The sequence below is a fragment of the Dama dama genome, chromosome 19, assembly GCF_033118175.1.
Source record: "Dama dama isolate Ldn47 chromosome 19, ASM3311817v1, whole genome shotgun sequence".
NCBI lineage: Eukaryota > Metazoa > Chordata > Mammalia > Artiodactyla > Cervidae > Dama > Dama dama.
Window position 1 is genome coordinate 24,155,346 of NC_083699.1, and position 24,465 is coordinate 24,179,810.

The following is a 24,465-nucleotide window of genomic DNA, read 5'->3' on the forward strand; positions in this document are numbered from 1 at the left end:
GGCACACCATCCCTGCCCTTGAATGTGCCCCTCCTAGGATTCCTATCTCGCCTGCCTATATTTTTAGACTGTCTAGAAAGCCTCAACTCACAAACACATACTTAGAATCATCCACTCCTACAGGATGTCTGCTCTGGTCTATAAACATCCCCACTGCCAAAAAGCAAGAAGCCTTGTATAAATGATAGATTTTTAGAGAATCTTTGGTAAAGAAGGGAAAGAAGCTGTGCTGTCCCTGGGATGAGATTCCTACTCTAAGACAGAAATGATTTCTGGGTTATTTGGGGTTGGGAGGGGGAGGTCCCTTGTGCAATTATATCTCAGTGGGATTTGGTTGAACCAGGTTGGGTTCTTTCTCATGCTACATCATACTAGTATGGAGGGTGGAGAGGTCAATAATCCAGATAATGTATTAGAATATACAGAAGACCTGGGTGGAAAAACACTGGAACCTGCAGTAAATTGCATTGAGGAGAGGACTACGGATTATGGCTGCAGACCCAGTGCTATGAGTGTTGACATAGGCAACACAAATATTCTATTGACTCCTGGGCACATAAGCTACCTTTCCTGGCCCCTTGCTTCTAGGAGGAGTTAAGTTCTACTTCATGGAATGCGGATAGAATGGCCGGACAGTTCCAAGCCTGGTCCCTAAAATGACCCACAAAAATGGATACTCTCTTCAACTGTCTCTGCAGGACTCTCTGAGGAAGCCCTAGGGGACAGTGTGATTGGGTCAAAGTCACCAGTGTGCACTGCTTGAAAAAGAGACACCCATCAAAATACTGACCCTGGACTTTAAGAGCAAGAAATAGACTTTAGATCATTAAGCCACTGAGATTTGGGAGTTCTTTGCTACTGCAGCATAGCTAAGCCTTCCCTCACTGATACAACTACATAAAAGAAAGTGCAATGATTGTCCCTGTGTCATCTGAGCCACACCAGACTAATTAATGGCCCACTCTGTTCTCCTGTACTACATAGAACCCATATTGACTTTACTCCAAAGCAGTGGCTCTCAAACTTGGCTAAGAAAATCACTTGTTCAGGCACTTTCCTGGCAATCCAATTGTTAAGATTCGGTGCTTCCACTGCAGGGGGTACCATTGATTCCTGATTGGAGGAATTAAAATCCCACATACAGAAAATCACTTGTCTGGAAAATGAATACTGAGCCCTCTACAGACTCACTGAATCAGAATCTCCAAGACTGAGGCCAGACCGTACTGCAGACTTGCCTTCCTGGGGCTTCAGTGAAGTCCTTTCAGAGGGCCATTTGGCTCCTATTTAGAGACTGCGTAATGTTTCTCCAGGTGCCTAGTTTAGGATATTTTGATAGGGTTACTAATCTTTACCAAATTATTTTGAAGTGAAGACTTTAAATTATGTATTGGCAAGAATCAGATATTCAAGTGTAATGGGTTTAATTAATTTAAAAGCTTCTCTTTTAAGATGATGCAATAATTGGCATAAAGCCTGAAATGCCTGAAATACCTACCAGTGAAAAAGATTTAAATGCTCAATTAAAATGATTTGCATTTTATGGGTTGTGAAGGGAGTATTTAAATATGTAAACGATATTGGCTTCCCACCCTCTCCAGCTTGGGTGTAGCTTGTTTGCCTTTCCCCACCCCCTTTAAAGGAGTCACTTTGCCCCTTGAGAATGGAGGGAATCACATGATGGACTCTGGCTGTCCCAGAAGTCACTGAGGAAGCCCAGCCTGAGGATCCTGTCTCAGTCAGAGCAGAAGAGTCCCATTTGAGTTGCCAGAGACTGGTGGTGGTTGTTTTTTAGTCTCTGAGTCAGGTCTCTGTCACGGCCATGCTCCTCTGTCCATGGGATTTTCTCAGGCAAGAATATTGGAGTGGGTTGCCATTTCTTCTCCAGCGGATCTTCCTGACCCAGGGATCGAACTCGGGTCTCCTGCATTGGCAGGCAGATGCTTTACCACTGATCCAGACTGCTACTTCCCTGTTAATGCTCAATACACCACCACTCTACCTCAGGGCCTTTGCGTTTGCCATTTCTGCTATAGTCTTCCTCCAGATAGCTGAAATACTTGCTCCTTCACCTACCTCATATATGCTTAAATGTTCCACTACTCTTGAGGCCTTCGATGAAGCAAGAACCCATTACTACACACACACACACACACACACACTCCTTATACCCTATTTTTCTTTATAGCAACTTCAGCATCTTACTTATTAAATATTACTTGTTTATTTGTATATCATCTATTTATTTCACATGAGATCCATGTACCCCTCGGGTTAAGAACCTGGCACATAGGAGGGTGCTAGATAAATATTTTGAATGAATACAGGACCAATCCCATTTTCTCAAAGATTACTGAATTTAAATAACCTAAGTATTTGGGAGGCCTTAAATAAAAGATGGACTGGGCCCTGATATCTTGGTTATACAAATAAGAACAGGGTTTTCTTAGGATTGGACAGTTTTCATTTCTTACCGCTTGGTGTTTTGCTTTATTCTGGGCAAATCTGTCACCAAATTAAAGATGCAGTAAAAGAGTTGCCCTGAAAATATTAAGTTTCTCATGTCTACAAAAAGTATACTTGAACCAATAGTTTCTGTTTTTGGCTTGCAAATTTATAGACTAAAATACCATGTATTATAGGAAGCCTGAAACTCTGCAGAGAGGCTGTGCTCTAAAAACATGTAACTCAGGGCTTCCTTCCCCTCAAAGAGATGTTATAAAATGGCATGGTGGCCAGTTCACACTGGTGGGGTAGCCTGTGATGATCACGTGCCATGGGAAAGCACGTCTTAGGCAGGAAGAGAAGGTTCATAGGGTCACCCTTCTATTATCTCAGTGCAGGACTGGCTGTAAGCAAAATGGCAGAGGAAGTCTAGTTTTGCCTTCAGTGTTTTACCAGGATCTTTCTACTCTCTCACGAGGCCACAGTCTCAACCCTGCAGGGAACCTAGTCCCGACTCTGCAAGAGCACTCATCCAGAGACCTCATCCTCAATCAGTCTTTCATACGAAGAGCAACCCTTCAAGACCACGTTGAGGTTTGTTCAACATAAAAGAGAGGAGAAACACACACCGTAATTATTTACCCATGAAAATTATTGACACTTCAGCTCCCAAATATTATTTGCCTGTAAAAAAGTATACAACATGAACTCAAAAGACTAATATTTCATTTCATTTCCACTTATACTGATCATTTTTAATGCTAAACTCAAGTTGCTGAAGTGAGATTAAGTCCCTGGACTATGAAGACAGCAGGATTTGAGTCTTGGCTGTCAGTAACTCGCTTGGTGACCTTAAACAAGCACCTTAACATTTTTGAGACTCATCAAGAAAATAGTAAGAAAATGGAACTCAACCTCTGGATCCTTGTGAGGCTTAAATAACACCTAGATCAAACTAAGGCTCAATTCAAATCAGTGTTTTGTGTTATTGTCATTTTAAAAAATTATTTAATATTACACCAAGTATTTTTTCTTTGGTTTACGAGGTATTAAGAATTCTTATTTCTTACTAAGGAATATCAAGTACAAAACTTTTTAAAATAAAGAGAATGTAGTTGAAAACATCAGGGCTTTTGGACAAAAAAAATGTGTCCAATTTTCAGATCTTTTACTAATGAGTTGTGTGTCCTTGGGCCATTGACATCGAACTATGTGCTTCGGGTCCCTCATAGATAAAATGAAGATAAAATTTCCAACTTTCAAGGTTGTCATGATCATGGAAAACAAAAAAAAAGGTATAAATCTTTAGCACACAGTGGGCTCCATTGATATTCTGAAGAAGTAGATGGCAAAATAAAGAAAATAAGAGAATTAATCAGTTTTACTTTGGCCAGTCATTAGCTAACAATCAGCCACTGTGAATGAAAAAAAAGTCCAGCATAGGCAATGAAATGTGAAGTGAAACCTAATTCATTTTTACAATATGACCTACTTCGGGCTATTTTTGATTCACAGGAACGACCAAAGTTACAAGGAGCTGATTCTGCAAAGACTGTTCATTAAAAGCATTTTCCTTTCTTTTCTTTATGGCTTTCAGCTTTGAAGGATAAGAAAACACATTTCAGTTACAAGCATCCTTTGAAAGACCCCTGGTACTAATCTCACACTGTTACTTTCAAAATCTATGCGGTGTCAAAGGTTGCTGAGGACTGGGGGGAGATGGAGAGACTGGAAAGAAAATGGTTTTTAATTCCCCTCAAGTATGCAGCTTCCATTAGGCAGCTCTGAATGCCCTAAACAGATGATTCAGGTCTTAGTATTTGAAGGTTTGCAAAAATTAAACATTGAATGATCTTTTCTAAGAAGTACCAGTAGATATACTTAGGTGTATGCTCTGTGGAGAAGGCCTAGCTGTGACAGGACAGTTTTCCATTTGGGACACAAATATGCTTCTTAGATACTGATCCCAAATCACTTAAGGGCTATTTAATCTTAGACAGCAGAACAGCTGAAGGAAAAATATTTTCAGCTGCTTTGTAGTATCTCTGTAAAGTGCCATTGTCTTTTCTTTCAGAGACCACAGTATTCTTAAACCAATTTAATCTACCCGCTAACAAAGATAGATGAAGAAAAGCTTATTTTCCCATAGGGCTAAACAAGGATTAATGATAACCAACCAAATTGTTTCTTAATTTTCTTTTCTTTTCCCTCTCCAGCTAGCCGTCTTCAGATAGAGTGTATAGATTTTCCCTTAGTTAAGAAATGTTAACAGAGAAGGCAACAGTATTCTAAAAACAGAGTTGATTTTTGGTGTTTTTGGTTTTGCTTCTGACATCCCAAGGATTCTGCCTTATAAACTGGAGGAGGGATGGGGACATTTTATAATGGGGGGGGGCAGTATTTTTAACCTGCAGATGGAGAATGTGGGGGACAAAAGCTTCTTGGGAGAATCTGATAAATGATATTGCCACTGTATTGCTCAAATCAAACCCAAATGAGAACCACTGCTGTCCTTTAGACCTTCCGTCCCAATTATGACGACAACAAATCAGTTCATTAGGACACTCTCTTCCCATCCACACAGAAACCTGAGTTAAAACACCCACAGGGCTCCTACCCAAGAAGAACAAACGGCAGGTGTGTAGGTGGGATAGGTCTGCTTGGCCTCATTTCAAAACATAGGGACAAAAGGCATTAGACGATCAATCCCTAAAATAACAGAAAAACTCAAGTTATGGAGGTGCCAGTTGTGACAAAATTTTTGAATTGAATAATATAAGCCTCTGAAACTGACATGAAAACAAAATTCCATGATCTTCTGAAACTGCAGTACATGTTCTAATCCCTGACTGGGGGCAAAGCACTAAGGATCGTTAACTAGTTCCCAAACCTTGGGGTGAACCAGCTCCTCTCCTTTTTGAGTGAAGAAAGGGGCTGCCCAGATTTCGGGCCTTTCCCCAGCCCCTACCTCAAGATCTTCCATTCAAGAACAGCATGGCAAGGAAAACCTACTCAATACCAACTGCTGTCATTATCTAATGTCTTCTCTGATGACTTGACTTGCTAAAATGACAGGGTTTATTATTTTTAGCTTTCAGCTTTGGGGAGTTGATCAGTCAAAATAAAGTATGAAAATAGCACCTACTTGGTAAATGCAATTTCAGATGACTGCATCTTAAACTCACATTCATTATAGACTCATATAAAACTGATTTTTATTTGACTAAGGAAGTTCGAGAAGAAATAATAATAAATACTTTTAAGAGGCAGAATGAATAACTTCTTTTGTCTTAAATACGAGTCTATTTTGGAATCAAATCCAAAAGTAAGTTAATGATCAACAACAGATTCTTTTAAAGTACTTCAGGATAGATAGCAAAGTTAGAGAGGATTTCTGAATGTTCTAACATTCCATCTAGTACCTGTGAAATGCTTGAGAGCTCAGTTAAACGTAGCATTATAAATAGGTGGTGGCCACACATGCCTTTAATGGAGAACATAATATTTTTTTCCTTAAAAACCTCCTTTCAAATAAACCCAGGGACTTCCCTGGTGGTCCAGTGGTTAAGACTTTGCCTTCCAATGTGGGGGTGAGGAGCAGGGGGCGGGGGTGATGGTGACGGTGGGGTGTGTGTACAGGTTTCATCCCTAGTTGGGGAACTAGTAAGATCTCACAGGCTCATGGCCAAAAATAAAAAATTAAAAAACCATAAAATAGAAACAATACTGTAACAAATTCAACAGACTTTAAAAATGGGCCATATTAAAAAAAAAAATCTTAAAAAAAACTTAAAAATTATGCAGCTCATGATAATATTAAAGCCATGGAAAACCCTTTTTATCATTTAAAAATAATTTTTATTTTCATTTTATAAAGTTTATAGAGGAAAATATGTAAGATATAGTGGAACCCTATCCTTTCTTTGAAAAAGAAAAGCTGTTCTAATATTAAAAGTCTATTTTTTAAAAAGTAATGATTGTTTTTTAAAACTGTGGAATAGTCAGTAAAACACAGAAAATTATAGAAAAGAAAAACAGTTATAAAAATAGGCATATATATATATATATATATATATAAAACTATATATAAACCTGTGTGTATATGTAGTTTCATATCCTGTTTTCTTTGGAATTAATATGGCATTTCCCCATGTCATTTCCTCATTAATACTGTTTTGAAGGGCTACTTATAATATCATATGGTTAAGCTCAAATTGGTTCAATCATTCCCTTACTGTAAATCATTTGTTTACTATTTTTAGTGATCAGAATTAGCTTTACAAACAATCTAATTGTGCACATTTCTGATCATTTCTTCAGAGACGGATGCACATTTTTACACATGGTCAAACTGCTTTTTTTTTTTTTGAATTTCCATTTTATAGACTTACTTTTGAAGAGCAAGCATCAGCCAACCTCAGCTCCAAGCACTGCCGCACATGACAAGTTTCCCCAGGGGCCGGAACCCTGCCAGTTTCACATCTATGGCTCTTCCTGGAAAGCGAGTCAGGACGGAATATCTGCTGTGAGTCAGGGCTGCTGGAGCCAAAGAAAGGTGTGAGATGCACAAATGCCTCCGGGTAATCCTTCTGCCAGCCAAACCACCTCCTGATTCAGCTGTAACCAAAAGCCAGGTGCATTTACTCAAACAGGAATCACTGAAATTGGAGGAGGGGGCAGGATGGCTGAGATGAAGAAAGATTTTTACCAAAGAGCTTCAAGTGTCAGATTTGGCACAAGATTCCCAGTAAAAGAAAAACAGAGATACTCGGACACTGTCCATGATAAAGTGTGGCAGTGCTTGGAGCTGAGGTTGGGTGATGCTTGCTCTTTAAAACTGGGAAAACCTCAGCTGGGGATTTTGTTTCCCTAGAAATTATTTGCAAATTTGAGGGCATTTTGTTGGACAGAATGACCGAAAAGCAATAACGGATGGGAGGACCTAAGGACAAGTAATCTTTGATATGCAGGTGAGTTCCATTTAAAAAATCATTCAGTACTGACATTCTTGAAGATATTTTGTTTGACAAGAAGAGGGTAGGGAGGAGAATGTAGTCTCTTTTGAATGTAATTTTATTTTGCTTTTCATTTATTTTTTATTTTATATTGGAGTATAGTTGATTTATAATATTGCATTAGTTTCAGATGGATGGTGAAATGATTCAGTTATACATATACATGCATCCGCTCTTTTTCAGATTATTTTCCCATATAGGTTATTCCAGAATACTAAGTAGAGTTCCCTGTGCTTTTTAATTTTAAATTCAAATTTAATCATTTGGAAATTTAACATAAAATCTGGCTTCTCTCAAAAAAAAAAAAAAAAAATCACAAGACCTGACAACAATTCCCATGGCAATGACTGGGAAATGAGTACGAGAGGATGGATGGGTTTTATTCATTAGAATGACCTGCCTGGAAAGCCTCATCCTCCTGTAAGCTCTCTCAGAGGTCTTCTCAACCCTCTAGACTAGGGAAATTCTAGAAAGGCCCCATTTAGTGCCCATGCACCCCATGCTCAATTACAGGAGAGATACAGCACTCCTCCTGCCAAAGATAGTTTTCATTGCCACCTCCTTCCCTGACTGACTGAGCTAGACAATCCAGAAGTCCTCCAAATGGAGCCTGAGAGCAAGGCTCCCAGTGCCAGGATTTTGTTCTTCCCCTACACCATCACCACCAATACAATCACCACCACTCCCTGGACCACTCGTGCACCAGGGCCTCCTCCACAAAGAATCCTCCCTGCAAGCTAAAGAGGATCTTCCCAAGGTCCATGAGAAACTCCAAACCCAACAGCCTCAGGCAAGCTAAAGAGGATCTTCCCAAGGTCCATGAGAAACTCCAAACCCAACAGCCTCAGGCAAGCTAAAGAGGATCTTCCCAAGGTCCATGAGAAACTCCAAACACAAAAGCCTCAGGCTAGCCAGCGCCAAAAAAAAAAAAAAAAAGGAAGAAGACATACAAAACACTACAAACTTCGCCAAGGAATTAGATCCTGTTCGATTCACAATCTCTGGTCCAGATTCAGGTCTCTCTCCTGGGTTTGGCCTTGTCACCTAGGCCCTCTTAAGTCCTCGTTTCCCTTTCTGTAAAATGGGGATAACAAGACATCCTTCACAAGCGTGCCAGGGGGTGTAATGAGATCTTGAGCGTGAAAATGTCCTTCATGGGTCCTGGTGTGCAGTACGAGGCTTGGTGGTTGTTAGGCAAAGGTGAAGTAAGTTAATAATACGCTTTTATATCCTATGCACCCAGGGTAACATGTCCTTGTCTGGACAGTTACACCTGAGAAAATAAAATATCAGTTGCCTTATCTGCCCCTGGGTACAGGGTATATTAGCTCCTTCCAGGAACTTCTAGTGTCAAATGGGTCTGTTTCTTTTATCATTGTTTATTCATTGATGTGCTGAACAAAATGACAACTTCAAGTAAAAGACTGGTGCCGAAAACAAGCATAGAAACTGCATCATTAGCACTGAGTCTAATAAATCCTGTATCAGAGATCAGAAATGGAGTTCAGGGCAGGAAAGGTGACTAACTACCTCCTTGTGAAAGAGACCCAAGAGGTCAGGGCAGAAAAGGAGAGGTTTAAGCTCCACCTAAAGGCAGACTGGAAGTTCACCTGGAAGACAATAAGAAGAGATGCATTTCAGACAGAAGGCCCTCTGTGCAAACAAAGACAATAAGACAGCATCAAGTGCTTTTGAGAAAATACAAGTAGTTTAAATAACTAACGCACCAGGGCTACTGAGAGAGAAAGGCAGGCGCTGAACCAGAGGACCCAGCATCCTCCCATAGCAGGGCTTGGATACTGGAAATGAGGTTTTAAGAACTGGAAAGATGGTGTCAGGGTTGCCGTTTAGAAAGATCACCCACGCAGCCTGCAATCTGTCTGCTGTTTTGGTGTGTCTGTCTGTCTCTCTACACACACTCCTCCACTGTGACTGTAGGAACAGAGGGCCCCTCCCCGAGCAGATGGAGTGAGCAGAATAGAGCCCTGGAAGGGGTGCATGGAGAGATGAAAGGGAATGATGAAAACGGGAGGGTGCTCAGAACATAGATCGTTTCCATCAGGACCCCTGGGCAACAGAGATTTTTCAGGCCAAAGGGCTGATGCAAGGCCACATTAGGGCATCTGGAAACGCCCTTGCTCTGCAAGGGTCTCAAAAATATGACATTCGGTGTGAAAGAGCCTTCTAAAAATAGTCTAGCATCAGCTACCTTCCGGCATTCCTTCTTTCTTTTACATATTAACTACCCTGACGCTGTGCCAAAAAAGAAAGGGTGGTCAGGGTAGGGTGGGGGGCAGACCCACGAAGGCCTGACCAGGCGCTGCTGTTTACTCACCAAGGCTAACAGCACCACAGTGTTACCAGACCTCAAACATGAAAACCATTTCCTTAGGAAGAAGCAGCAAAGTATAAAGGGAACATGACTTGTATTAAGTTCAAAACCTGAGTTCTGAATAGTTGATCTATTCACTTGAAGAACTGGTAGCAGTTTTTTTTACCATAAACCGTCACAACTCCTATGATGACAGAATCTATTATTCGACTAGAGTTAACATCAGATCACTATCATTTGAGGTGACTTTCTTTTTTAAAAAATTATTTATTTTGCTGTGCAGGTCTTGCAGCACGTGGAATCTTCCATCTTTGCTGTGGCATGCAGGATCTAATTCCCTGATCAGGGATTGAACCCGGGCCCCCTGCATTGGGAGCACAGAATCTTAGCCTCTGGACCAGCGTCCCTGAGGTGACTCTCCAAGTCTAGTTTTCAGAGCGAGAGAGAGACTGATCATGTGTCCCTTCAAAAACGTTCTCCTTCTAAAAGCCAGTCACTAGCAACTGTCTATTAGCTTGGGTTAGACTGGGCAATCTCCATAATGCAAAAGGGCCTGGCTGAGCACACACACAGTCAGGTCAGGGTCATATTTTACTGGTATTTCTATCCCCAGGGGCAAGCACAGTGCCTGGTCAACACTGGCATGAAATAAAATTTTGTTTAAAAATCTAGACTAACATAAGAAAATGCTTAGATCATTTACTGCTTTTAGTAAGGCAATAATTTTCAGGTTTCTTAAATTGGCACATGAATAAAATTCACTCTTTTAAAGTATACAGCTTGAAGAGTTCTGACAAATGTATACAGTTAATGTAGCCACCATGACAAGCAGCTCCCAAAGCTCCTCAGGCTCCCTTGCAGGATCCCATAATTCTACTCCAGGGAATCTGTTCTCCATCCTCACAGTTCTGCCTTTTCTAGAATGTCACAGAAATGAAATTGCAGAGTATACAGCTATGGAGGCTGACTTCTCTCATTTATATTAAAGACTCTGAGATTCGTCTGCTGTTGCAGTATTAGTTGTTTATTTTCATTGCTGAGTAGGATTCTGTTGTTTAGATGTACCATGTATTGCTTTCCCATTCTCCAAAGGATGGATACTTGGATCATTTCCAGCTTTTGCCTATTATGACTAAAGCAGCTATGAACAGTCACATATGGATTTTTCTATTAGCTTAGGTTGTATTTCTCCTGGGTAAATACCTACAAGTGGACTTGCCTGATTATACAGTAAGTGTATGAAGTTTATAAGAAACTGCCAAAGTGTTTTTGAAAGTGGCTGTATGATGTTATATTCTTATCAGCAATTTCACTTGCTTCATAGCTTTGCCAACATTTGATATCGTTGGTCTTAAAAATTTTGGTCACACTCACCAGACAGAGTGTGTCTCACTGAACTTGAACTTGAATTTGCCTGATGACTGATGTTGAGCATCTTCACACGTGCAAACAGGCTGCATATGCTTTGTGTGGTGAGTCAAGTATCTTTCAGTGAAATTAAAACTATGTTATTTATTTAGATTTTTCCAATAATTCTGATTAATATTCAAAACTGATGAGACAGTTTTTTGTTTTCCTCTTTCATGAAATATTTCTAAGATAAACACTTCTTTGACTTCTCAGATTTCTTAACCATTTTCTTGTGGAAACAACTAAGACATGTTGCCCATACCATTCAACTATGTGTTTTTTTTTTTTTTTTTAAGACCTGTATTTCATCTTCACAGTTTTTCTATCTTCTTCCTCTCTTTCAGGGGTATGTTGCTGTCTCTCTGTTCCCCTCAAGTCACCCACCACACTAGCCATTTTAATCTGCTGTTTAATCAGCTACAAGCTTCTGTAATTATTTTAAAAATAAGCATATGGCTCTAAGTATAGGCCTGAAAGACTCTCCAAGAATCAAGCCCATAGGCTTCTCCATGGGACCTGATGACATACATTTGAGAATTTATTTTCACGTCAGGGCTCTGTGTTAGACACAGACAGAGTCAGTTAATAATTGTCCCCAAGATCAGTGAAAAGAATCTCTATCAGCATTTCCAGATATTCCAAGAATATCTGAAGGGACTCACCAAGCAACTTTGATGCATCTCTGAAGAAGTCAGTTTTTCCAGTTCTATATCCATAAAGTATTCCAAACACAAGCATACCTCAGCAATGCTGCGGGTTTGGTTCCAGACCGCCACAATAAAGTGAGTATCAAAATAAAGTGAGTCACATGAATTTGTTGGTTTCTCAGTGCACATGAAAGTTATATTTACACTATATTTTAGTTGGTTAAGTATGCAATAGCTTGATGTCTAAAAAAGGACATACCTAACTAAAAGATACTTCACTGCAAGAACCTACGATATAGTACAGGGATCTCTAGTCAGTGCTCTGTGATGACCTAAATGGTAAGGAAATCCAAACAAGAGGATATATAAGTATTTGTATGTTGGCTCACTTTGCCATGCAGCAGAAACTGATACAGCAGCGGTGTAAAGCAACTATATTACCAAAAAAAGTGATCAGACTGGGGTAAAAGGAAGAACTGGATGAAGGTCGTCAAAAGGTACACACTTCCAGTCATAATATAAATAAGTAATAGGGATGTGATGTACAACATAATAAATATAATTAATACTGCTGTATGCTATATATGAAAGCTGTTAAGAGAGTAAATCCTAAGGGTTTTCATCATAAGAAAAACATTTTTTTCTATTTCTTTCATTTTGTATCTACATGAGATGAGGGACGTTCACTAAACTTATTGTGATAATCACTTCATGATGTATGTAAACCAAATTACTATGCTGTCTACCTTAAACTTACACAGTGCTATATGGCAATAATATCTCAATGAAACTGGGACTAGGGTGGGGGTAAAGAAAAAATTTCATTGCTAAAAAACACTAACCATAGTCTGAGCCTTCAGTGAGGCATCATCTTTTTGCAGTAGTAACATCAAAGATCACTGATCACAGATTACCATAATATAACAATAACGAAGAACCTTGACATACTGAGATAATTTTCAAAATGTGACCCTGAGACACGACGTGAGCAAATGCTATTGGGAAAATGGTGCCAATAGACTTGCTTGATGCAGGGTTGTCACAAACTTTCAATTTGTAAAATACGCCATATCTGCAGAGTGCAATAAAAAAAGGAGGTGTGCCTCAACATATCATCATGTTTAAGGCCAGCACATTGAGGCAGGAATACAGAGCCTGCTTCAGTGCAGTGTATTAAAAATAAGTTCCAAGTGATTCCCTTTTGTTCATTTTAATGAACTTATGCTCACTGGAACCCTCATAGGGATCTGAAGTCCAGGCTCTCTCTGCCTGGAAGAGCCTTTGGTTCCAACGCAGCTCCATTCCTTCCAGCAATCATGGCCTTGCTGCTCTAAGACAGCTTCCTCATCTATAAAATGGGATTAATAAAGTATATACTGCCCACCTCAGAGCACTCTGCGCCAGCTAAAGAAGAAAGAGAATGTGACAGCATTACTTTTAAAATATGAAAATTCAGTAAATGTCTTGTTGTAAACACATACTAAAGAAGATACAACTGCATCTTCGAATACTTGGCTCATGTTTTTCAGCCATTGGGGTCTGAATTACCAGCCTGTGGTTCACCAGTAAGCCTAATTTAATAAAACAAGATGAATATAATTCGAAGTTTAATTTACTCACATCTTTTTCAAGCTAGTGAACATAGTGCAGCCTGCTTACACAGCACACAGCTCAAGTCACCTAGAACGCCTAATGTTCTGGTCTTGATGATGCTTACTTGTGAACTCTACTCCTTTCTCCCAAAAGACTACCAGCTCCCTAAGAACAGTCCTGGAATGCATATATAGAACCTACATGTAACTGGTGTACCACAGATACTTGGGCAGCAAATAAATTTTCAGAATGTGCCAGACTGTTCCAAAGCAGTCACCTTCTTCCAAAGATATCATGGAAGAAATAACCAGGCAGTAAAATGGAAACAATTCCTTGTTTGGTCCAAAAGTCCCTCCCCTGTCTCTTTCATCACAATGGCATAAAGATCCTTGGTCTTTTAAAACACACACACACACACACAGACACACACACACACACACACACCCTACAAATTCAGAAATAAGCAAGGTTTCCTACTCTTCTAAGGCAGAACAAAAGTTGAAGAAGGATAGATGGATGGATAACGGATGGATAAAGAAAGCTATTTAAGAGACAGATGGAAGTACTTGAGGCATCTCAATAGTCCACTGTATTAAAACTGTCACATTATTGAGACAACAGACCCAGACACCTACCTGATAATTCAGGCTATGCCAAGGTGATTTCAGAAGCCCAAATCTGCCACAACCCCACACTCCATGCCAACGTTCCCCATCCACTAACTGGGGCCTGAAGTTTCACAATGCGGTAGACAAGCCTCTCTCTGAAATGTTACTCAAAATAGCTTAGATGAGTGACATTTGGGGTGATACTAGGACCAATATTTCTATTCTAAAAAATATGCATTTACTTTAACGTTGACTAGAAAACAGTCAACATTACAAAGATTACAAAACCACAAGTTCATGGCTATCAATATAGTTGTAAACTGAGTACAACTGTCAGCATAAAGAAAATTAGTAATACTATATCACTATTAGTAATACTATAGTGAATCTGTCAAACCTCATTCAAGTGTATACTGAAGAACAGTGTATTTCATCATATGTAAATTCTCCCTCAATTCTTAAAAAAATTACAGTACAAGTGGGTATGCAGATGAGGTAGGTATCCTAAGGTATTATGTGGAAACAAAAGCCTGAAAAACAAGGTGATCATTCCACAGACATTCAACAAGTTCATCCATGTATGGACCAGGCACTGGTGATAGCTACAACCCAGAGAAAGTCTTTATCCTTAAGGTGCTTCCAGTCTAATAGAGGAGAGACCTAACACCAAAAATATCCCAGATATTCATTCTGTTCATCAAGTACTGTTGAATCCACTATCTCATTTGACCCTAATGGAGGAATTCCTGAGGTCAACAGAGCTGTTTCTAGAGATTTAAAATGGACACAATGCCCAGCAAGCCCTGGTACCCCATCTCTAAGAAGGGTTCCTCCACAGCAGTATATTTTAAAGATTTCTAGCATCTTCTTTATATTCCTTACAGGTTATGAAACAGCCACAAAAATGTCTCACTTCCAAGTAGGGGTTTTGTGGTGATAATGATGGTGGTGATGGTAGTGGTGGTGTCTTTGTGTTTCCATTTTCCTTTTTTTGTAAAGCAGCAGTTTCATGGAAGGAACATATTATGGCCATTCAGTACTGAAAACTGTGTAAATCCCATCCAAGAAAGGAATTACTTACGGCCTCATTTCAGGGAAGTATTAGATGATCAGACCTTCCTTGCATTTTGCCCAGCTCAGAATTATAAAAGCCAAAGGCTAAGTTTTGTGAACATTGCCTTAAAATAGAATCACACCAAAATTTTATTATTTAACTCACTGTGTTTTTTCAAAATCATCTCTTTTGACATCAACATTAAGAAATTCTCATTTTTCTTAACTGATTCCTACTTGAAACTATCCCCATTTGATTAAACAAATTTGCTAAGATGGTTTAGGATTCTTAGCCTTGCTAAAATTATGGACACTATTTTAGTAAGAATATTTAATTCTGTATAATTTATAACATAGTTGTCATAAGATCCAACCAATATAGAAGCTACTGAGATTAATAACTCATTTGTATACATATCATGTACTTAGATCTCAACTCCAACACCATCAAGACTTTTCCTAAATTGGTGTTCCCTATCCCTTTATTAGAGATAATGAATTCGTCTCATGGACAGGAGCAGATAATGATTTCCATGGTCTCAACTGATATGAATCAACCCCCTTGGGGTTGGGAATATGTCTTAATTGCATCCTTGTTCTTGAACTAAACTACTGCTTCCATTTGATTTCTTCCCTTTTTAACTTACCCAAATGATTTTCATTCTTACCTCACTCATCAACTTGTCAATTGGAGAACAGGAGCTATTTCCTTTCTTTGTTTGGGATTCTGGCTACAACCCAGGCACCATTTTCCAAGTAATTAATGAGCCCTGCAATGTCCTGGCTTGTGACCACCAGCCTCTTCCTTTGTTACATTTCTTGCTGGGAGAAGGACTGAATATAAGAGCAGGCAGTAGACTGCCACTTAATGAAAAGCAAGCTGCTATTTTTAGGTGAATATACCCTAAGTTCTTTTACTTAGCCACACGGCAAAAAGTGTATGTTTATAGTTGTAACGGAGGCTCATGAAGAAATCTGAGAAGCAGAGGTATTTACAAGTTAAGGATTTCTAACAGGCAGGAGCTGTCACAGGGCACAATCTGGTTGGGGGGGACTCAACCTTTGTTCCCAATTGCCAGCCCAGAGTTGCTTTTTGTGTATCAGCAAAGAGAAAACATGAGAAGTAGTTTTCGGTGAAGGATAAAAAGAGGTCGAAAATCAAAGTGGATTTTGTTTCCTTCTTTATTCCTTAGAGGCAAGGGGATAAAATTTTGAGGTTTACTTCCCCATGATTATTCATGTATTCTAAAAGCATACTTTTAACATCTTCTAGGTATCTAGCATTGATCTGGGTGCTAGGACAGAGTACTCATTAAATATAGAGTCCTTATCCTCATGGAAGAGTTTGGTGGAAAGAGACTGAAATGAGTAAGTGAATGGATGAATAAATGACAGATTCATGATGAGTGCTATGTTAGAAAAAAGTTAAACAGTAAGGAGAATAACAAATAGGGAGTCCAGAGGGTGAGGTATTACTTTCTAAGAGGCAGTCCAGGAAGGGCCCCTAATAAAATGACATTTGAGCAGACAACTGGAGGAAGTGAAGGATCAAGCAACAAGGACATCCCAAGGAGAAGATTCCAGGCAGATGAAATAGCAGATACAAAGGCACTGCAGTCAGTTCATGCTTGATGCAGCTGATCAGTCATTTCTCTAAAAGCTTATTAATCTATGCAGAATTGAGCCACTGTAGATAAATAACCACTCTTTTAACACCCAAAACATTGATTTTACCATTTTTGAAGAAAAATCATTGAATACGTGTTAAGTACTCTTCTGCCTTGTTAGAGACATGGTCCATAATTAAATCCTTTCTGATGATTTCCATGTGTAAGTATCATACTTCATTCACAGACATATTAAGCACATAATCTAAGTATCACATTCTATTTATTTTATTTATTGAACCTAGTTTTTACCAGGTAGTGTGTGAGTTGCTGGAAACAGTATGATGGGCAAAGAAGATAAGTCCCTGCCCTTACAAAGCTTACAGTCAGATAAAGGAGAAAGGCATTATTCAACTAGATATATCTTAATCTGAGAGTAGCGCCCTGAAGGTATGTGGGTGGAGCATCGGCTAGGAGAGCTCAAAACAGGGACTGGGATCTTCTGGAGGATGAGAAAAGGTTTTTGTAAGGAAGTGATATGAAGGAGTTAATAAAAGGAGAAGCATTCTAGGAAGCTGGAACAGCATGTGCGAAAGCCCTGAGATGGGCGGGAATAAGCTGGGTTTGCTGTATTAAAAGAAAGCAATGTGTCTGAATCCCAGAGAGGGAGGGAGAACAGCAAGAAAACTGAGTTAAGGCTGTAGTCACATCTGAATCTTGTCTTGATCAAATGGGAAACCATCGGAAGGGTTTCAGGCGGAGAAAGACAGTCAAGTAAACATCTTTGTATGACTCACTGTCTGCATGGTGGGAATGCAGGGCTGCAGGGGTAACTTCAGGGGACAATCCACTGCAGATACTCAAATGAGAGATGTTCATTGCTTGGAAGAGGACAGTAAACAGAGGGAATAGAGCAGTAAGCAAGTAGAGTGATGGAATCAGATTCAGAAGATTAAGATGTTATGGGTGATGTCTACTTGGTTTTTGGAGTTATGTTCTTCATTCATTTGTTCATTTGCTGGAGGAAAAAAAAATAAAATAACAAGATATCCTAGCTCAGGCACCAAACAGACAGAACACAGCACATCTTGGCAGTCAGCCTGGTTCTAAGTAGTACCTCAATCTCTGATACTCAAGTTCCTCAGTGGCCCCAAAGCTGGCCTCTGGCTGAGAAGGAACCGCCACAAAATAATCTGAAGAGAAGCCTATAGGCTACATTAGGCTCGGGACAAATGAGCTCCTGATCCAGATGATTTCCATTATGGTGGCACTTAGCCGGTCACACCTACAGAGAAATTAGCAAAGTGGATGACTCATTAGGATTTTCTTTCCAGAGAGCAAAGCACCTAAATAAAGACCCTTGCATTTAGCATACAATACCGAGAAGACATCTGAGCAGCAGCAGCAGCAATTTGGGAGAACTTCAAATGTGGCATTTAGGTTTGAGAGAGGAAGTTCCAAATCAGAGAACTGATTTCACAAACAAAAAGCTCTTATAATGGCCTGTCCTGGAGAAGACAGTAATGAGAGGACAAAGAGAAAACCCATCCTCCTCTAAATACCTAGGGAAGTGACTTCTTAAAAAATAGCAGGTGAAAAGAAGAATTTTAATGTCATCAAAAGTGAGTGTTCTTCCTCTTTGCCAGAAATAGCTGAGAGGCTAAGTCACTCATGAGGCCATAAAAAAGGAGGGCTTATAAATGAACTTGAAGCTAAACAGTGCTTTATAGTTTTTCTATGCTCATCCAAGAATTTAATGGACTTTATTCACCTTAAGATTACCTGTTTATGGTCACAACAGGTTAGGATAATACCTGTAAGTTTGTTTTTGACATATATCCCTCATAAACCCAAATCTTTTTTTTTTTTTTAAGCCTTTCAAAGCCTTACATGTCTTACGGCTGGGATTCCAAACCAGACAACATGTACCCCTGGGGCATATGTCATCCTATGGAAACTGCTTGTAGTCATCAGTCAGTCATTAATAAATAAACTGTAATCTGCCTTCACTGATCAAGCTTGCTTTAATTGCTTTTACAAAAAGGTGCATGTTCTTCACGCGTTACATAGCTTAAATAAAACACTTGACCAAGTTGTTTTTCAGAAACTTGGAGTCAACTATGTCCAGTTTGAACTTGCACCGGCTGGTTGAGACTGGTTAGGACCATTAATCCTCCAACTGTGCACGTGCCAGTGTCCACTAGGTGATTTTTTGAAGTCAGAGGGCCAAAAACTCCACCCTCAGATTTTGCTAAGGCCGCCATATTCTGTATACACGTCCCAAGAAGAAGCGTGTAGCTGAATCACGTCTTTGCAGAACAACAGTTATCTCACTTTTTTCTCATCTCCAATCACCTTTCCCCACACTCCCCATAGCTCAGCTTTATCCCATAAATAAATGGGGTCCCCACCTTCTGGGAGGTGGACCTGAGACTTATCTCCTCACTTGGCTTCCTTGAGAATAAACCCTTCCTTTGCTGCAAACCTCAGCGCCTCAGCATTTGGTCTGCTGCACATATGGCAAATGAACCTGGTTTGGTTAACACTCTGTTGGTGTGACCAGTAAGTGCGGGAAGCTACAAATCCCTTTTAAAATCTATCTTTCCATAAGAATTAAGTTCAAACAATTTTAAGTTGAAGCAACAATGACCATTCTAGTGTATATAAAGCAAAATGCACCTGAATTTTCTAGAAAAAACACAAAATTCCAAATTCATTTCATGTTTGCAGTTTCCCCACCACCACCCTGGAGGAGCCCCCAGACCTCTTGAGATCAGGGGATGCACAGTTACAGGCTTGACACCTTCCTCAGGCATTGCGGGTACAGCGCCTGGGACCACAAGGCTTTTTGAAACTGACAAAAACGTCCTACCAATTTTAAAATCAGAAGAGAACAATGAACTCTTAGAGCAAACTAAATGTTTTAATATAGAATGTTAATACATTTGTCTTTATAACAAGGAAGTTGTAAAATCTAACTTAAAATGCTTTTTATGGAGTCAAGAGACCACAAAGGCAAAAGTAAGTGCCAAAGGCCCATGGAAATCACACTGTGAAACTGGGTGGTTAGTTCTGTCATGCTGGTAATCCTCAGAACACAAGCGACAATGGTATTTCTTAAAGTGTGGTGGTCACAGAACACCATAATATGGTGGGACAATGGCTAACATTTTTAATTTGAAAAGTATGTATTATATATTAAAGTGTAATTGGAAATAATGGGTTTTCCATTTATGGTAGCAATAAAGTTTCCTTTTTGGAAAATTAGAAATTTGGATGCTGGCCTGATTGCATAATTCCATTTTCAATCATACATCATAATTGTTTTTCAGAATTAGTAGGTCACAGTGTTGAGAGTAAGAGATATTTGTTGGCTGGAACAAAGCACCTCGTTTCACTGGCTCATGACATGATCCTACTTTAAGTTTTGCATTGTACACAAAGAGGCAGATAATTGATAAAGATTCCCCACAAGAATAAGACATTCATGTAAAAATGAGATCAGCCAGTCCAGTCCATCCAGCTGGGATCATTTTACAAGGGTCAGACAGTCTTGGAGCATAAACTAATCACTCTGGGTCTGGAGGACGCCAGATCTTAATTCCCAAGAGGCAGCATCACACAATCAGATTGTTTACCCTGGCTCAATATAAATTTGACACATTTTCCCAAAAATGCCTGTCTGGGGCCCTATCAAAGCAGGATGATGGAAAGTCAGAATGATTTTCTGGCCTGGTATATCTAACATTCCAACAATCCATTCCATTTCAGTCTTGTTTTGGAGGCAGGGAAGGATACTTTCCCCACCATACCTGAAATCCATTCATTCTTGCATGCTTTAGTTCCCTGGATCTCAGGATCATTGTTGAATTTGAAGCAGCCAGTGGCATGCAAAGACCTTTGAAAAGCAGCATTCTAGGGCTTCTTTTCCTCTTGTATGTCCCTGGTCATTCAGTGGTAAAGAATCCGCCTGCCAATGCAGGAGACACAGGTTCGATCCCTAGGTTGGGAGGATCCCCTGGAGGAGGACATGGCAACCCACTCCAGTATTCTTGCCTGGGAAATTCCACGGAGAGAGGGGCCTGAGGTAGAGAGGGAGATCATTATTCCACGTGTGAGATTAAGAACATCTCTTCTGTCACTGAGCCATCTGTACTCCAGCGCCCAATGATCCAGAGAAAGCAACTAATAATGTCAAATTCTCACAAACAGATGGAGAAACATACCGTGTTCATGGATTGGAAGAATCAATATTGTCAAAATGGCTATTCTACCCAAAACAATCTATAGATTCAATGCAATCCCTATCAAGCTACCAATGGTATTTTTCACAGAACTAGACCAAAGAATTTCACAATTTGTATGGAAATACAAAAAACCTCGAATAGCCAAAGTAATCTTGAGAAAGAAGAATGGAACTGGAGGAATCAACCTGCCTGACTTCAGACTCTACTACAAAGCCACAGTCATCAAGACAGTATGGTACTGGCACAAAGACAGAAATATAGATCAATGGAACAGAATAGAAAGCCAAGAGATAAATCCACGAACCTATGGACACCTTATCTTTGACAAAGGAGGCAAGGATATACAATGGAAAAAAGACAACCTCTTTAACAAGTGGTGCTGGGAAAACTGGTCAACCACTTGTAAAAGAATGAAACTAGAACACTTTCTAACACCATACACAAAAATAAACTCAAAATGGATTAAAGATCTAAATGTAAGACCAGAAACTATAAAACTCCTAGAGGAGAACATAGGCAAAACACTCTCCGACATAAATCACAGCAAGATCCTCTATGACCCACCTCCCAGAATATTGGAAATAAAAGCAAAACTAAACAAATGGGACCTAATGAAACTTAAAAGCTTTTGCACTACAAAGGAAACTATAAGTAAGGTGAAAAGATAGCCCTCAGATTGGGAGAAAATAATAGCAAATGAAGAAACAGACAAAGGATTAATCTCAAAAATATACAAGCAACTCCTGCAGCTCAATTCCAGAAAAATAAATGACCCAATCAAAAAATGGGCCAAAGAACTAAACAGACATTTCTCCAAAGAAGACATACAGATGGCTAACAAACACATGAAAAGATGCTCAACATCACTCATTATTAGAGAAATGCAAATCAAAACCACAATGAGGTACCATTACACACCAGTCAGGATGGCTGCTATCCAAAAGTCTACAAGCAATAAATGCTGGAGAGGGTGTGGAGAAAAGGGAACCCTCTTACACTGTTGGTGGGAATGCAAACTAGTACAGCCACTATGGAAAACAGTGTGGAGATTTCTTAAAAAACTGGAAATAGAACTGCCGTATGACCCAGCAATCCCACTTCTGGGCATACACACTGTGGAAACCAGATCTGAAAGAGACACGTGCACCCCAATGTTCATCGCAGCACTGTTTATAATAGCCAGGACATGGAAGCAACCTAGATGCCCATCAGCAGATGAATGGATAAGGAAGCTGTGGTACATATACACCATGGAATATTACTCAGCCGTTAAAAAGAATTCATTTGAACCAGTCCTAATGAGATGGATGAAACTGGAGCCCATTATACAGAGTGAAGTAAGCCAGAAAGATAAAGAACATTACAGCATACTAACACATATATATGGAATTTAGAAAGATGGTAACGATAACCCTATATGCAAAACAGAAAAAGAGACACAGAAATACAGAACAGACTTTTGAACTCTGTGGGAGAAGGTGAGGGTGGGATGTTTCCAAAGAACAGCATGTATACTATCTATGGTGAAACAGATCACCAGCCCAGGTGGGATGCATGAGACAAGTGCTCGGGCCTGGTGCACTGGGAAGACCCAGAGGAATCGGGTGGAGAGGGAGGTGGGAGGGGGGATCGGGATGGGGAATACGTGTAAATCTATGGCTGATTCATATCAATGTATGACAAAACACACTGAAATGTTGTGAAGTAATTAGCCTCCAACTAATAAAATAAATAAATAAATAAATAAAATTAAAAAAATATTAATAATAATGTCAAATTCTCCAAAATGGCGAAGCCTTGACCTAAACGTGTTTAGTACTCGATGGTAGTGGTGGTTTAGTCAGTTAAGTCATGTCCGCCCGATGGACTGTAGCCCACCAGGCACATCTGTCCGTGGGATTTTCCAGGCAAGAATACTGGAGTGGGTTGCCATTTCCTTCTCCAGGGCATCTTCACGACTCAGGGGTCAAACCCCGGTCTTCTGTACTGCAGGCAGATTCTTTACCATCTGAGCCTCCAGGGAAGCCTTAGTAGTCAGTAAGCGTCCCTAACTCAGGGTACTGTGGATGTGAGAGTTGGTGAGTGAAAGTCACTGAGTCGTGTCAGACTCTTTGTGACCCCATGGGTATAGTCCATGGAATTCTCTAGGCCAGAATACTGGAGTGGGGAGTCTTTCCCTTCTCCAGAGGATCTTCCCAACCCAGGGATCAAACCTGGGTCTCCCGCATTGCAGGCGGATTCTTTACCAGCTGAGCCTCAGGGAAGCCCAAGAATACTGGAGTAGGTAGCCTATCCCTTCTCCAGCAGATATTCCTGACCCAGCAATCGAACGAGGGTCTCCTGCACTGCTGGTGGATTATTTACCAACTCAACTTGGTCATGAGACTTGGTCAGTCAGTCAGTTCAGTCACTCGGTCATGTCCGACTCTTTGCGACCCCATGAATCGCAGCACGCCAGGCCTCCCTGTCCATCACCAACTCCCGGAGTTTACTCAAACTCATGCCCATCGAGTCGGTGATGCCATCCAGCCATCTCATCCTCTGTCATTCCCTTCTCCTCCTGCCCCCAATCCCTCCCAGCATCAGGGTCTTTTCCAATGAGTCAACTCTTTGCCTGAGGTGCCCAAAGGACTGGAGTTTCAGCTTCAGCATCAGTCCTTCCAATGAACACCCAGGACTGATCTCCTTTAGGATGGACTGGGTGGATCTCCTTGCAGTCCAAGGACTCTCAAGAGTCTTCTCCAACACCATAGTTCGAAAGTATCAATTTTTTGGCACTCAGCTTTCTTCACAGTCCAACTCTCACATCCATACATGACCACTGGAAAAACTACAGCCTTGACCAGACTTGGTACCACTATGTAAATAGGGAACTATTTTATTGTATAGTTAAATGAAACAAGTACATGCAGTACAAATTCTCTGGAGGAAATGCTTTAATACTGAAGAACAACTTGTGATTAGCATATCAATAGGAATAAATAAACAGTAGTTTTAAGATATCTAAGGGCACTTAAGGACAGAAGCTTTTCGACAAATTTCTTAAACTTCTTTTATGCTCTGAAACTAGTTGGAAAATTCTTTCTTCTGAGATACTTTAAAAGGTCAAGTACAGCTCATATCGCCTCTCTGAAAATTAATAAGGTTTTAATGTACTCAGAAATGCAGAAGTGGTGTCAAGGTTACTTGACTGACCCAGGCCCAAGAACCTTCTAGAAGAGCAACATATTTTGGCTGGGTTTTTACCACGAAGTTACCTGTCCTCTTAAATGGGCTATTTAAAGAACATTTATTTCAATATATTAGCAGAATTACTAGGTCACTTATAAGCAGCAAGATAAGTAACATTTTTTAAATGATCAAAGAGGAGAAATAAATTATGTAAACAATTCTGAAGGAAAAATGGCTTGCTAGTGTAACCCCTCTACTTTAAAAGGAACCCTAAAAACTAGGGACAGTACTTTTAAGTTAAAGGTTACATCACTGAATGCCTGCATTCAGCCCACCA

At 40.0% G+C, this 24,465-nt stretch overlaps 1 protein-coding gene across 13 annotated transcripts in view; it reads right to left on the reverse strand.

The window, feature by feature from the left end:
- TNIK (TRAF2 and NCK interacting kinase) overlaps positions 1-24,465 on the reverse strand; it is a 395,669-nt gene that overhangs the window by 268,443 nt on the left and 102,761 nt on the right. For 6 of the 13 annotated variants that reach the window (XR_009697107.1, XM_061168319.1, XM_061168324.1 and 3 more), the window contains exon 3: positions 6,837-6,981. The exons of 6 other annotated variants lie outside the window; for them this stretch is intronic. Coding sequence is in view for 6 of the 7 variants with exons in the window: in XM_061168319.1 (XP_061024302.1) it covers positions 6,837-6,981 (145 nt within the window). In the remaining variant the exon portion in view is untranslated. The remainder of the gene's footprint in view (positions 1-6,836; positions 6,982-24,465) is intronic. One more of the 13 variants, XM_061168322.1, reaches the window with a different exon arrangement.